The sequence below is a fragment of the Pristiophorus japonicus genome, chromosome 9, assembly GCF_044704955.1.
Source record: "Pristiophorus japonicus isolate sPriJap1 chromosome 9, sPriJap1.hap1, whole genome shotgun sequence".
NCBI lineage: Eukaryota > Metazoa > Chordata > Chondrichthyes > Pristiophoridae > Pristiophorus > Pristiophorus japonicus.
In genome coordinates this window covers 42,879,625-42,893,278 of record NC_091985.1, presented here as the reverse complement: position 1 = coordinate 42,893,278, position 13,654 = coordinate 42,879,625, and the positions used below count along the sequence as shown (strand labels likewise).

The 13,654-nt window shown below is 43.9% G+C and overlaps 1 protein-coding gene across 1 annotated transcript in view; it reads right to left on the bottom strand.

The window, feature by feature from the left end:
• kmo (kynurenine 3-monooxygenase) overlaps window positions 1-13,654 on the bottom strand; it is a 65,364-nt gene that overhangs the window by 9,794 nt on the left and 41,916 nt on the right. Inside the window, exons 7-11 of the mRNA XM_070890956.1 lie at window positions 8,348-8,513; window positions 8,182-8,253; window positions 5,591-5,712; window positions 3,386-3,533; window positions 224-281 (exon numbers count right to left, since the gene is read on the bottom strand). Coding sequence (XP_070747057.1) covers window positions 224-281; window positions 3,386-3,533; window positions 5,591-5,712; window positions 8,182-8,253; window positions 8,348-8,513 — 566 coding nt within the window. The remainder of the gene's footprint in view (window positions 1-223; window positions 282-3,385; window positions 3,534-5,590; window positions 5,713-8,181; window positions 8,254-8,347; window positions 8,514-13,654) is intronic.

The window sequence follows — 13,654 nt, the reverse complement described above, 5'->3', positions numbered from 1 at the left end:
GAGTGTGCGACATACAAAGCAAATTTAATAGAATAGATACTTTTATGTATCTGTAGCTTGTGTAGTTAATAGGGAAAGGCTGGAGCTGGAAGGCAGAGCTAAATCAATGCAGGGCCATTGCTTATGGAAACTGTTTAGAACACAGGTTAAAAGGGGTTTGGAGAAAGCTACAACTTTCATAATCTTTCAAATATCTTAACATTACACAGCTTTATAGACTCACAGATATCATTGTGAAACTGGTTCATTAATTCATCAAAGACAATGCAATCTTCAAAACCCTTTAGAGATGGAGAAAGGGAAAAAATATTAATTGTATAGGCTATAGAAACATAGAAACATAGAAAATAGGTGCAGGAGTAGGCCTTTCGGCCCTTCGAGCCTGAACCACCATTCAATATGATCATAGCCGATCATGCACTTAATTACCCCATTCCTGCTTTCTCTCCATACCCCTTGATCCCTTTAGCTGTAAGGGCCACATCTAACTCCCTTTTGAATATATCTAACAAACTGGCCTCAACAACTTTCTGAGGTAGCGAATTCCACAGGTTCACAATTCTCTGAATGAAGAAGTTTCTCCTCATCTCGGTCCTAAAGGGCTTACACCTTATCCTTAGACTGTGTCACCTGGTTCTGGACTTCCCCAAAATCGGGAACATTCTTCCTGCATCAAACCTGTCCAATCCCGTCAGAATTTGATATGCTTCTATGAGATCCCCTCTCATTCTTCGAAATTCCAGTGACTATAAGCCTAGTCGATCCAGTCTTTCTTCATATGTCAGTCCTGCCATCCCAGAATCAGTCTGGTGAATCTTCGCTGCACTCCTTCAATAGCAAGAATGTCCTTCCTCAGATTAGGAAACCAAAACTGTATACAATATTCAAGGTGTGGCCTCACCAAGGCCCTGTACAACTGTAGTAAGACCTCCCTGCTCCTATACTCAAAATCCTCTCGCTATGAAGGCCAACATGCCATTTGCCTTCTTCACCGCCTGCATGCCAACTTTCAATGACTGATGTACCATGACACCCAGGTTTCATTGCAACTCCCCTTTTCCTAATCTGTCACCATTCAGATAATATTCTGCCTTCCTGTTTTTGCCACCAAAGTGGATAACTTCACATTTATCTACATTATACTGCATCTGTCATGTATTTGCCCGCTTACCGAACCTGCAGCCTCTTAGCATCCTCCTCACAGCTCACACTGCCACCCAGCTTAATGTCATCTGCAAACTTGGAGATATTACATTCAATTCCTTCGTCTAAATCATTAATGTCTCTTGTAAATAGCTGGGGTCCCAGCTTGCGGTACCCCACTAGTCACTGCCTGCCATTCTGAAAAGGACCCGTTTATTCCTACTCTTTGCTTTCTGTTTGCCAATCAGTTCTCTATCCACGTCAATACATTACCCCCAATACCATGTGTTTTAATTATGCACACTAATCTCGTGTGGGACTTTGTCAAAAGCCTTTTCAAAGTCCAAATATACCACATGCACTGGTTCTCCCTTGTTCACTCTACTAGTTACATCCTCAAAAAATTCTAGAAGATTTGTCAAGCATGATTTCCCTTTCATAAATCCATGTTGACGTGGACCGATCCTGTCGCTGCTTTCCAAATGTGCTGCAAATCTTTAATAATTAATTCCAACATTTTCCCCACTACCGATGTCAGGCTAACCTATGATTCCCTGATTTCTCTCTCCCTCCTTTTTTAAAAAGTGGGGTTACATTAGCTGCCCTCCCATCCATAGGAACTGATCCAGAGTCTATAGAATGTTGGAAAATGATCACCAATGCATCCACTATTTCTAGGGCCACTTCCTGAAGTACTCTGGGATGCAGACCATCAGGCGCTGGGGATTTATCGGCCTTCAATCCCATCAATTTCCCTAACACAATTTTCTGAATAGTAAGGATTTCCTTTAGTTCCTCCTTCTCACTAGATGCTCAGTCCCCTAGTATTTCCAGAAAGTTATCTGTGTCTTCCTTAGAGTTATAGCTACCCCATCACACAAAAGGAAATACAGTGGCAGATTTCTCTCTTATTACGCTTGAGCATAAAGGGCCACAATGGATGAAAAATTGGGCTGGCTCCATTACAGGTGACCCACCTCACCCAATTGTTTTTCTATACATTGCACCGAGGTGATCCTTTATGGCAAGTGCAAGAAGAAAATCTATCATAAACTGATCAACAGACAAGGGCAATGTACCTCCTAGCTAAACTGAAAATTAAAACTACTTTGTAAAATGTAAACATTTGCTCATCTCCAGTTCTGTGCAGGAGATTGGGAATGTGTTTATTAAATTAGAACTTATTTGATCTCTTGATCATTCACTTCAGAGGCTTGGCATAAAAGATAAAGCATCTGCCCGTGGAGAACTTGCAAGGAACGATGAATCACAGCTGAAATTGCCAAGCTGTGCTGTACAACACATGGTGCTCAACCACAGACAGAAACATGGAATGACTGTAATAATCCAATGACATGGAGATATAATTGCAATGGTCTCAGAAATCAGCCTAGTAAAAAAAATTAAGTCAAAATGACTACGTAAAAAAGCAAATCAGTGTGTGGGTAAATACCATTCTACAGTTACCAAAATCTCTCCCTTGTCCATCTTAAGTCCTTGTGTGGCCCAGGAATCTGTTCAATTGCAATAATTCCCCCAGGACAGGTTTATAATCAAGTATCCCCAATGGTTTTTGTAAAACCACTTTGCATGAAAAATGCTATATAAATGGACTTATTCAACAGTGACAAATGAGGTTTTGCAGTGAATACAATACCAACTCCTTGTGCAAATGCAAGCACTAAAGCAAAAATTTTAAGAACATATTTGAAAGTACAAGTTAAACGATTTATTGGGATTCAGACTCATTGGGTTAGCACTTTTCTTTCACAACTATGACCTAGGTTGGAATGCAGTCCAGATTGAAGCAAAGGATGGTCACCTTTCACCTGGCCAATTCATATCTTAACTGGTACTGCTTGATGCTGACAAGATGTGTGGACTGGAATACTTTATCACATTTTGCCCCCAGTGTCAGCACCAAGCATTACCAGTTAAGGTACAAATTGGCCAGGTGAAAGGTGACCATCCGTTTACTGTCTCAACGTTTTATCGTTTCAATCTGGGCTGAATTCCAACCCAGGTCATAGCAGTGAAAGAAAAGTGTGCTAACCCAATGTGCCGCTCAGTCCCCATAATTAGTTTAACTTAAACTTTCAAAAATATATATATTTTATTTGGCTTTGGTGCTTTAACTTGCACAAAATGTTAAACAAAACTGAAAATATTTAGGGAGGTACAGATTGCTGTAGGTATAACAATCGTAATGCAGTAAAGCCCTGTATGAATACTCAGCACTTACTGCATTCATGCCTTGGCCATAAAAAGGAACAACTGCATGAGCTGCATCTCCCATTAGCACACACTTGGAACTAATATGGTAGGAGGAACACTTCACTGAGATCATCGCCTGGGCCGGCAAACGGAAATAATCCTGCTTCAGTGCCTCACTGAAAAACAAAGTCACATTTAGTCCTCTACAATGCTTTACAAAAAGTGAACACAAGAATCTTTAGGACCAGGAATAGTCCATAAAGCTCAAACAAGTTAATCAGCATTCCATAGTTCAAACCCACCTACCCATCGTCTCATCATATCTCTTAGCATCTTCCCTCTATAGAAATGCATCAAATTGTCTACTGCATCCACTCGTTCTGTCTGATTCAATGGTTCACGCTGGTGTTTATTCCATGCTCCTATTAACCATTGGGTGAAAAGTTCCACCTGAATTCTCATTGTTTCACTAATTTGAATAGAACAGTGCATCATGGAGATTTTAGTTATCTGAAGCCAACTTCTTTGTCAATTAAACCTAGCTGAAGTGTGAAAGCATTAAAAAAATCTGCATGTTATCAAATATTTGTCAACAGGTCAACTGATTTCCAAGTAATCAAAAAAATCTGAATCTAGTATAAAAAAGAGCGATATGTGCCACAAATAAAATGAGCTTAAAGAATAGTTTAGCAAATTACCCAAAATATGGGTTGGATAAATCAACCTTTGAGGTCACCCCAGGCTGCTTTTGCACACCTTCTAGTTGAAAATTTTCACTTGGAGATTTTACAATTGCTTTTGCAACTGTAAAGGTTTCCTAGTATTTTAAGAAATATTTTTATTTGGTTTGAGCTTTCAGCAATTAAACATGACCTTTTAACACATAAGCAACAATGCCACAGGTGGTTACAAGATAAGGCATGGTAACTACTAATATTAAGTAAGTGGGTCTCATGTATGTGAGATAGGATGTAGAGTATTTGTGATATTAAAAATATAGATTTTTAAAATCTCAAAATATACTCACCCGAGTTAAAGTCAACCTGGAATTAATGGAGGTTGGTTTTATCCAGAATTCAGAGTGTATAGAATACCCTCTATCTCAATAACGAAGTGGGCTAACATGTGGCTTTTTACTAAACTCCATGGTAGTCTGTTAAGTTGATTGCTTTGTGGTGGTGAGAAAGATGAGCGCAGAGCAGAAGAATTTGCACCAAGAGATGCACAGACAAGAAGAATCACAATGCTGGAGAACTGCAACAGGAGAAGCACAAAGCACGAGAATTTTTGGCAGAGTGCGGAAGAGTCCAACCAGGAGATTCCGGCCAGGAGATTCCGGCCAGGAGAGTCCGGCCAGGAGCATTATGGGTCAGAAGAGTCCAGCCAGGGGCGTCATGGGTCAGGAGAGTCCGGCCAGGAGAGTCCGGCCAGGAGCATCGTGGGTCAGAAGAGTCTGGCCAGGAGCATCGTGGGTCAGAAGAGTCCAGCCAGGAGCGTCATGGGTCAGAAGAGTCCGGCCAGGAGTGTCATGGGTCAGAAGAGTCCGGCCAGGGGCATCATGGGTCAGAAGAGTCCGGTCAGAAGAGTCCGGCCAGGAGCATCATGGGTCAGGAGAGTCCGGCCAGGGGTGTCATGGGTCAGGAGAGTCCGGCCAGGAGTGTCATGGGTCAGAAGAGTCCGGCCAGGGGTGTCATGGGTCAGAAGAGTCCGGTCAGAAGAGTCCGGCCAGGAGCATCATGGGTCAGGAGAGTCCGGCCAGGGGTGTCATGGGTCAGGAGAGTCCGGCCAGGAGTGTCATGGGTCAGAAGAGTCCGGCCAGGGGCATCATGGGTCAGAAGAGTCTGGTCAGAAGAGTCCGGCCAGGAGCATCATGGGTCAGGAGAGTCAGGCCAGGGGCGTCATGGGTCAGGAGAGTCCGGCCAGGGGCGTCATGGGTCAGGAGAGTCCGGCCAGAAGAGTCCGGCCAGGAGCGTCATGGGTCAGGAGAGTCCAGCCAGGGGCGTCATGGGTCAGGAGAGTCCAGCAGGATAAGCTACCATTTATCCGCAAGCAATACAGCACATGTGGCAACAGGGCCAGCAGCTGACCTGCTCCTAGATGTCTTCCATGATGTTTGGAACTGACCACCAGGAACCATATTATTTCACATTGTATTTTCAATAATAAATGTTATAAGTGCAGGATAAATAGACAAACTGATGAACAATTATCTTGACTAAAATAAGATCCTTACACTCCTATTAGAGGTATGGAATCCGGAAAGTATTTCTTGAAAAACTGAAGCACCTCGTCTCCTGTGGTGAGCTTCTCAAAGTCTTCAAAAGGCATGAACAGAGTACATGTGAATGACTTGTCCTGTCCAGGCAGCAAAAGAACATGTAAAAGTGGTTTAAAAATGTATTCCATTTTGAAATGATATTTTTTTAAGCTGTCGCCCCCTTCAGGTTTTGTACCATCTCCAAAATGAAAGCACAAGTGCTTCCAGGTCCCTTGCCAAAATTGAGCCAGTTGTTTGGACATGTGGAAGTAGCCGGAGGTGACTTTCTGTCCAATTTCCTTCTCTGTCTGGTGAAGCACCTGACCGCTGCCCAAGGCCTCTCAGGATCAAAATGTCACCATGTGGATGGAAACATGGATCAGACAGAGCCGTAGCGAAACAATGCCCTCCTACATGGGGCTCAATAATCGATCGCAACATGAGTTGTATGTAGTCACCACTTCCAATGATTACAGGCAATTTCCACACGTTTTTGCTCATTTATCATATTATGATATTGCATTATGAAATTATAACTTCATCAGTCTCTGGCAGAAATTTCGGCACTTACGTCCTTCCAATAATTTCTATATTCAATTTATATACAGTCAAGAATATATTAAGTCAATGCAGAGTTACTTGTAATGTATTTATATCTGCATTATTAACCAACATTGGAACAAATTCTAAATGAGAGCAGAACTCCGAACCCCATGGCCTCCATCTGAATATAATTAACCTCACATTCCAACATTCAGGATAGGAGGTCTTAAATAGTCGTTAGGTCCCTGCCTAACAGCTGTTTCAGGCATGTGCCCTGGACACCTCTTTCACTGTCTTTACCAATGTGGTGGGTGGCACATTTCTGGTGCGGAATGTGCGTGCACACTTTGCCTGAAATAGTAGTCACTTTGGTGCCAGAGATACTGTGGATAATGGCTATTTTAGCCGTTTCTGTGGGGAATCTGCTGGTCTTCCCCTGAAGTTACAGCAGGAGAATCTAGCAGAATTTCAGGATGCACAGTATAAATCTAAAAAGCCAAAAGAATGACCAAAACAGTAGACTATAAGTCAGAGGAGGTCATGATATATTCAAAAGGGAGTTAGATATGGCCCTTATGGCTAAAGGGATCAAGGGGATGGAGAGAAAGCAGGAAAGGGGTACTGAGGGAATGATCAGCCATGATCTTATCGAATGGTGGTGCAGGCTCGAAGGGCCGAATGGCCTACTCCTGCACCTATTTTCTATGTTTCTATGTTTCTATGATCAAACTGCATTGTACTCCAGTCAGACCATACCTTGAACCCAGTTCTGGTTGCTGAGACACAAAACAGACATTTAAGTGCTGGAGAAAGTGCAAAAAGACATGACGTTCATTTCTCGTATCAGGGGTCTGAGATACATGTAAATGCTGCAGAAACTTGGGCTTTACAGAATGGAGGAATCCGAGGTGTGACCCATCAGAGGTGTACAAGCTTATTAAGGGAATGAAAAAAGTACATGCAGCATATTACCTCAAATTAAATTGGAAAAATAGAATGAGGAGACACAATGTTGTGGGGTTCTCTCGCTCTCCTGCTGTAAATTTAGTGGGATAACAGCAGAACACTTGGAGAAATAACATAAATGGATATTTTCAACCCATTACACGATTTCTCTGGGAGTTCTGTTGGTCTCTTGCTGAAGTTATTTGAGAGATCAAGAGAACCCCATGCAATTTCAGGGCCACAGATTCAAACTAGTAATTTAGGACTGATGACAGGAAATTCTTCACACAGAAAGAGCCATCAACTTATGTAGTAGACATACAGATAGAGGTGAAAACACTAGAAGCTTTTAAGAAATAAGTGGATGTTACAATGAGGGAGAGGAACTTAAGGATCTTTCAGGATGAATTAATTTAGATGGGCTGAATGGTCTTCCTCACCCAATCATGATTTCAGGGAACCTTACATTCTTTAAAATCAAAAGTTAAGCCATAAAATTGGATGGCTAACTTTTAAAGAAACCACAAGGAAATGGATTCACATTTAGGAAGTGTAAAAACAAAGCTCATTGCCGTCGGTCTGCTCCAGGAGATCATGTCGCTCTCAGTTACCAGACCATTAGAATGCTTTGATTGCCAAAATGGAAATAAAATTTGATTGCCCAGAGCATAAGACTCAGCTTTCAAAATTTCCTCTTCTAAAATCGGTGGAAGCAGAATACTTTAGGTTAACTGCTGAAGTAAACCCAGGCCTGAAAATTCTACAGGTGCTCTCCCGCAATAACTTTGGCACATGACCAGCGGAGCCCTGCTAGGGAAACAGCATAAATATATGAGATAAACAGCGCCGTTTGTGCTGTTTATCCTGGGGCTCTGCCAGTCACCTGCCCAAGTTATGGTGGGAGACTGGGAGAACCCCAGCAGAACTTCAGGGTCCCAAATATCAGGCCGCCGTGAAAATTCAAACTCTCCAAAAGCCCATCAGGACCACAACTGAGAAGTAGGTATCGACTCCAAAAGAAGTATAAGGAAACAGGTTTCTCAGACATTGATTTTGATAAAGTAGTGACTAATGCTCACCATGTTAGGCAAAGCAATCATCATGAAGGTGTTTCTGGGCCAGATGTGAAGAAAGTTGGGTTCCATTGAAAACTGAAAGAAAGCATTTTGATGTTTGTTTCTTTATACAACATTCAATATGAAAGGCGTTAAAAGAAAAAGTACTTCTATTTAAACCAATTCTTACATCACCATTCTTAGGAGGTATTGTAAGCTCCATATAACCATGAGGGATGTACACGTGACTGTAATCAAATCTTGATTGTCGCATGAACTCTTTCCTCATAGTTGAAAAAGCTCCATCGCATCCAACAAATAGGTCATGTGATACCTCAAAAGTAGCACTATCACATCTGGCATGAATACAAAACCAAATATTTTACTCTGCAGTTTACAACAGAAATTTAAAACGCATTGAGAAGCTAAACGCAACAATCCAAAGAGAGGAGTGGCTGATTTGAACGTGTTCTCTACCCTCCTGGACTTCTCTTGCCAGTTTGCTCTACACTCTTGTTAACTATAAACTAATCATTCTAAACTGTGATCAAATTACATGGTGATGACAGCAGAGAACACCACCATTTTAAGAGGCATCTAATATATACTCACTACATGGGTGAAATTACTCTTAGCTTGCAGGTAGCTTGTTAAAGGAATTTGAAATGTCGCCTTTTTTTTTAAGCCCAGTCAGAAACATCCAACTTTATTCTGTATGCCTTCTGGAAGTATAAAACCACACAATTGAATGGCCAATTGGAAAACACCTGCGAGAATACTGCTCAACTCATTAGACAGCTACTTAACGGAGATAATCAATGCACTGAAGTGTGCAATTTCTACAAGAGAGAGGAAAAATATGAAATAAAGCAGGGTTTACAGTAAGGACCTGCGGATCATGGTAAACAGTGTGAGGGGCACTGCAAAGTGCATTCTATAGGCAGGTGGCATCAGCCACAAAGGGTGAAGCACAGAGTGCCATCACAGAAGTTTCAGTTACAGCAGTTCATAACAATATCAGGAAGAAGGCACAAGACTTGATGAGAAATGGCAGTTAGTATGACTAAACCTTACCAACCACATATGGAGGCTCCCACTTAGAGTTTGCCACTGATTACAATCAAAGCAAATTACAGGTTTAAGACAAGTTTGCTTATCTTGGTATACTTATCCTAAATGGATCCAGTAACCTGGTTACCGATACATTATTACTGTATTGTATGATGACAATTTTAACTTTTATCACCAGGCTGATAGCGAATCAGCAGCCTGTTTGATACCTTGTCCGATTTTATTTTCCATTGAAGTCAATGTAAAGATGTAAAACGAGCTGCTTATTCACTTATCACCTGCTTTTTTGCCTGGCAACAGAAGTAAAATGAAAAACACACATTTTTATCTTTCAAGTAGGAAAGACAAAGTCAGAGCACAGCAGTAAATAAATGTTATGAAATTAATGGGAATGGCAAACCTGCTCCTGAGAAACCCTCACCATGGGTGACCTCCCCGACAGGCAGTCAAAAGCAAGTTCAAAGCTATGTAAAGATCACTCCAAAAGAAAGAGTCATCCCCAACTGCAGTCAATCTCTACTTGAACTCTTCAGGCTGAAAAACGCCTCACTGCCACCAGTCTGAGCTGATAACTTTTATTTATATAGCGCCTTTAACGTAGTAAAATATCCCAAGGCGCTTCACAGCAGTGTTACAAGACAAAACAGATAAATTTGACATCGAGCCACAAAAGAAGAAATTAAGGCAGATGACCAAAATCTTGGTTAAAGAGGTAGGTTTTGAGGAGGGTCTTGAAGGAGGAAAGTGAGGTAGGGAGGTGGAGAGGTTTAGCGAGGGAGTTCCAGACCTTAGGGCCCAAACAGCTGAAGGCTGAGCAGTTATAATGAGGGATGTTCAAGAGGGCAAAATTTGAGGAGCGTAGACATCTCGTGGGGTTGTGAAGCTGAAAAAGATTAGAGATAGGGAGGGGCGAGGCCATGGAGGGATTTGTAAACAAGGATGAGAACTGATTCTGACAACAGTTGTGCTTTATACTTTTCATTCAAACTTACCCCGAATTGCAATTCAAGGCAGCAGCACCACCTGCCATCATTATTGTCATGTATCTTACATTATTATATATAACTGTATCCTAAGATGCTATACATGACGAATAAGATATGACCTGTAACCACCAGCATACCTTACCACCAGGGGTGCACTTGCAAGAGACGGGTATATAAGGACAGGTCTCAGACAAGTGCAGCATTCCAGAGCTGTGAAATAAAGGTGCAGGTCCAGAGTGACCTTGACTTCACTACATGCCTCGTGTGAATCTGTACTGAGGGGACAGGACTTTACAGTGGCGACGAGTTACGGGATTACAGAATCCACAGAATGGCGAACAACGGATCAGATGAAAAGTACAATGCGGGAGACAATTGGGAGGACTTTATAGAAAGGCTCCAGCAAAGCTTTGTAACCAAAGACTGGTTAGGCGACGATAAGGCAGACAAGAGAAGAGCCCATCTCTTGACCAGCTGCGGCTCGAAAACATACGCTTTAATGAAGGATCTGTTGGCACCCGAGAAACCAGCAAGCAAGTCGTTTGAAGAATTGAGCACACTGGTAAGAGACCACCTGAAGCCAGCGAGCAGCCTACACATGGCCAGACACAGGTTCTACAACTGCAGATGCTGTGTGGGCCAGAGCATACCCGACTTCGTGGCAGAACTTCGGAGGTTGGCTAGTTTATGCGAGTTCTCCGATGAACTGAGGAGAGAAATGCTGAGAGACTTTTTCATTGAAGGAATAGGCCACGCAGGCATATTCTGAAAGCTCATAGAGACCAAGAACCTGACCTTAGAGGCAGCAGCACTGGTTGCACAGACATTCTTGGAAGGCCAAGAAGAAACGAGGTTGATTTACAATGCAGGTACGACAACTAACGAAATATCGGAACAAGAAGTTACCAGCACTAAACAAGCTGCTACCCCCACACACAGACAAAACTGGGAGAACAGGCTCTCGACAGCAGGCAGAAGCCATCAAGGGCCACAGGAATGGCCGTTCACACCTCATCAACCCACAATGCGAGCAATCAACAACCAACTGAGAGAAGTTCAATAGAGATCAGCCAGATGCAGCTCATTCTTTGGGAACACTTTAAACAATAGAACAGGTCTTTGCTGGAGGTGTGGAGATGGTGTCGTACCTGCATTGTAAATCAACCTCGTTTCTTCTTGGCCTTCCAAGAATGTCTGTGCAACCAGTGCTGCTGCCTCTAAGGTCAGGTTCTTGGTGTGGAGATGGGCACTCGTCAAGGGGATGTCGATTTCAGCAGGCTGTTTGCAGAAATTGTGAATATACAGGGCATTTGGCCCGCATGTGCAAAAAAACGGCAGCTCGGCTGGTATACGAATCAGATGGGTCGGAAAGCGGACCAGAAGATGGTGGGGACAGTACCCGAGACACCAACGTACAGCAGGTCAACACGATCAATGGCCGCTGCTCCTACAACAGGACGCCTCCTATAATGATGAGGGTCCTACTCAACGGGATATCTGTCAACATGGAGCTGGATACGGGAGCAAGTCAATCCCTCATGGGCGCTCAACAATTTGAACAACTGTGGCCGCATAAAAGAGACAGACCAAAACTCAAGGGTCGACACCACACTAAGGACCTATACCAAAGAAATCATACCAGTCCTCGGCAGCGCCATGCTCTCTGTCACACACAAAGGGACAGTGAACCGACTTCCCCTGTGGATTGTCCCCGGAGACGCTGGCTGGCAAAACTAAACTGGAAATGGGATGATGACCATGCCATGTCATTAGAGGAATGGACCTCCTGCTCAACAGTTATAAAATGATTTGAACATCTCTTTCAGCCAGGTGTGGGCACTTTCAAAGGGGCCAAAGTCAAAATCTACATCACATAGGATGCTAGACCGGTCCATCACAAGGCCAGAGCTGTACCCTAAGTGATGAGAGAAAAGATTGAACACGAACTGGACAGGCTTCTGCGGGAAGGCATTATATCACCTGTGGAATTTAGCGATTGGGCAAGTCCCATCGTCCCAGTCACGAAGCCTGATGGATCCGTACGAATTTGTGGGGACTACAAATCTACCATAAACAGAGTCTCCCTACAGGACCAGTACCCGCTGCCCAGAGCGGAGGACTTATTTGCCACATTGGCTGGAGGTAAACTTTTCTCAAAATTAGACCTCACATCTGCGTACATGACGCAAGAATTGACCGAGGAATCCAAGCTACTCACCACCATCAACACACATCGAGGCCTTTTCATGTACAATCAATGCCCATTTGGCATCAGGTCGGCAGCTGCCATATTCCAGCGCAACATGGAGAGTCTGCTCAAGTCCATCCCGGGGACGGTTGTATTTCAAGACAACATACTTATCAAGGGCAGGGACATCGACTCCCACCTCCGTAATTTGGAGGAAGTACTAAAGCGGTTGGATCGGGTAGGCCTACGAGTCAAGAAATCCAAGTGCCTGTTTCTCGCACCCGAGGTTGAATTTTTGGGCAGAAGGATTGCCGCTGATGGAATCCGCCCAACAGAGTCCAAAACAGAAGCAATTCGCCTGGCACCCAGGCCCCGGAATGTCTCAGAACTGCGCGCCTTTCTCGGGCTACTCAATTACTTTGGGAACTTTATGCAGAACTTAAGCACGCTGCTGGAGCCTCTCCACGTGCTACTCAGGAAGGGGTGCGATTGGTTTTGGGGGGATGCCCAGGAACGCGCCTTCAATAAGGCACGCAACCTTCTGTGTTCCAACAGTGTTTTGACTTTCTTTGACCCAGGTAAAAAGCTAGTTCTCACATACGATGCGTCAGCGTATGGGGTCGGGTGCATTTTGCAACATGTCAATAGTGCGGGCAAATTACAACCCATAGCTTATGCCTCCAGGTCACTTTTGCGGGCGGAGCGCGGGTACGGAATGGTAGAGAAGGAGGCGCTCGCATGCGTGTATGGTGTCAAAAAGATGCACCAATACCTTTTCGGGGCCAAGTTCACGTTAGGAACCGACCACAAGCCCCTCACGTTCCTCCTATCCAAGAGCAAGGCAATAAACGCCAACGCCTCGGCGCGAATTCAACGGTGGGCACTCATGCTAGCGTCCTACGACTACACAATAATGCACAGACCAGGCACAGACAACTGTGCCTACGCGCTCAGCAGGCTACCCCTGGCGACCACGGAAGGGTCTGACGAACAGGACTGTGAGATAGTCATGGCAATCAATGCCTTTGAGTCCACAGGTTCGCCCATGACGGCTCGCCAAGCAGAGCCTGGACGGCCAGCGACCCCACGTTATCCTTAGTAAAAAGATGTGTCCTAACCGGTGACTGGGCAGAGGCTCGCAATGCCTGCCCCGAGGAATTAAAACCCTTTCACAGGCGCATGCATGAGCTATCACTACAAGCAGACTGCCTGATGTGGGGCAGCCGAGTAGTCATGCCTCTGCGAAGCAGAG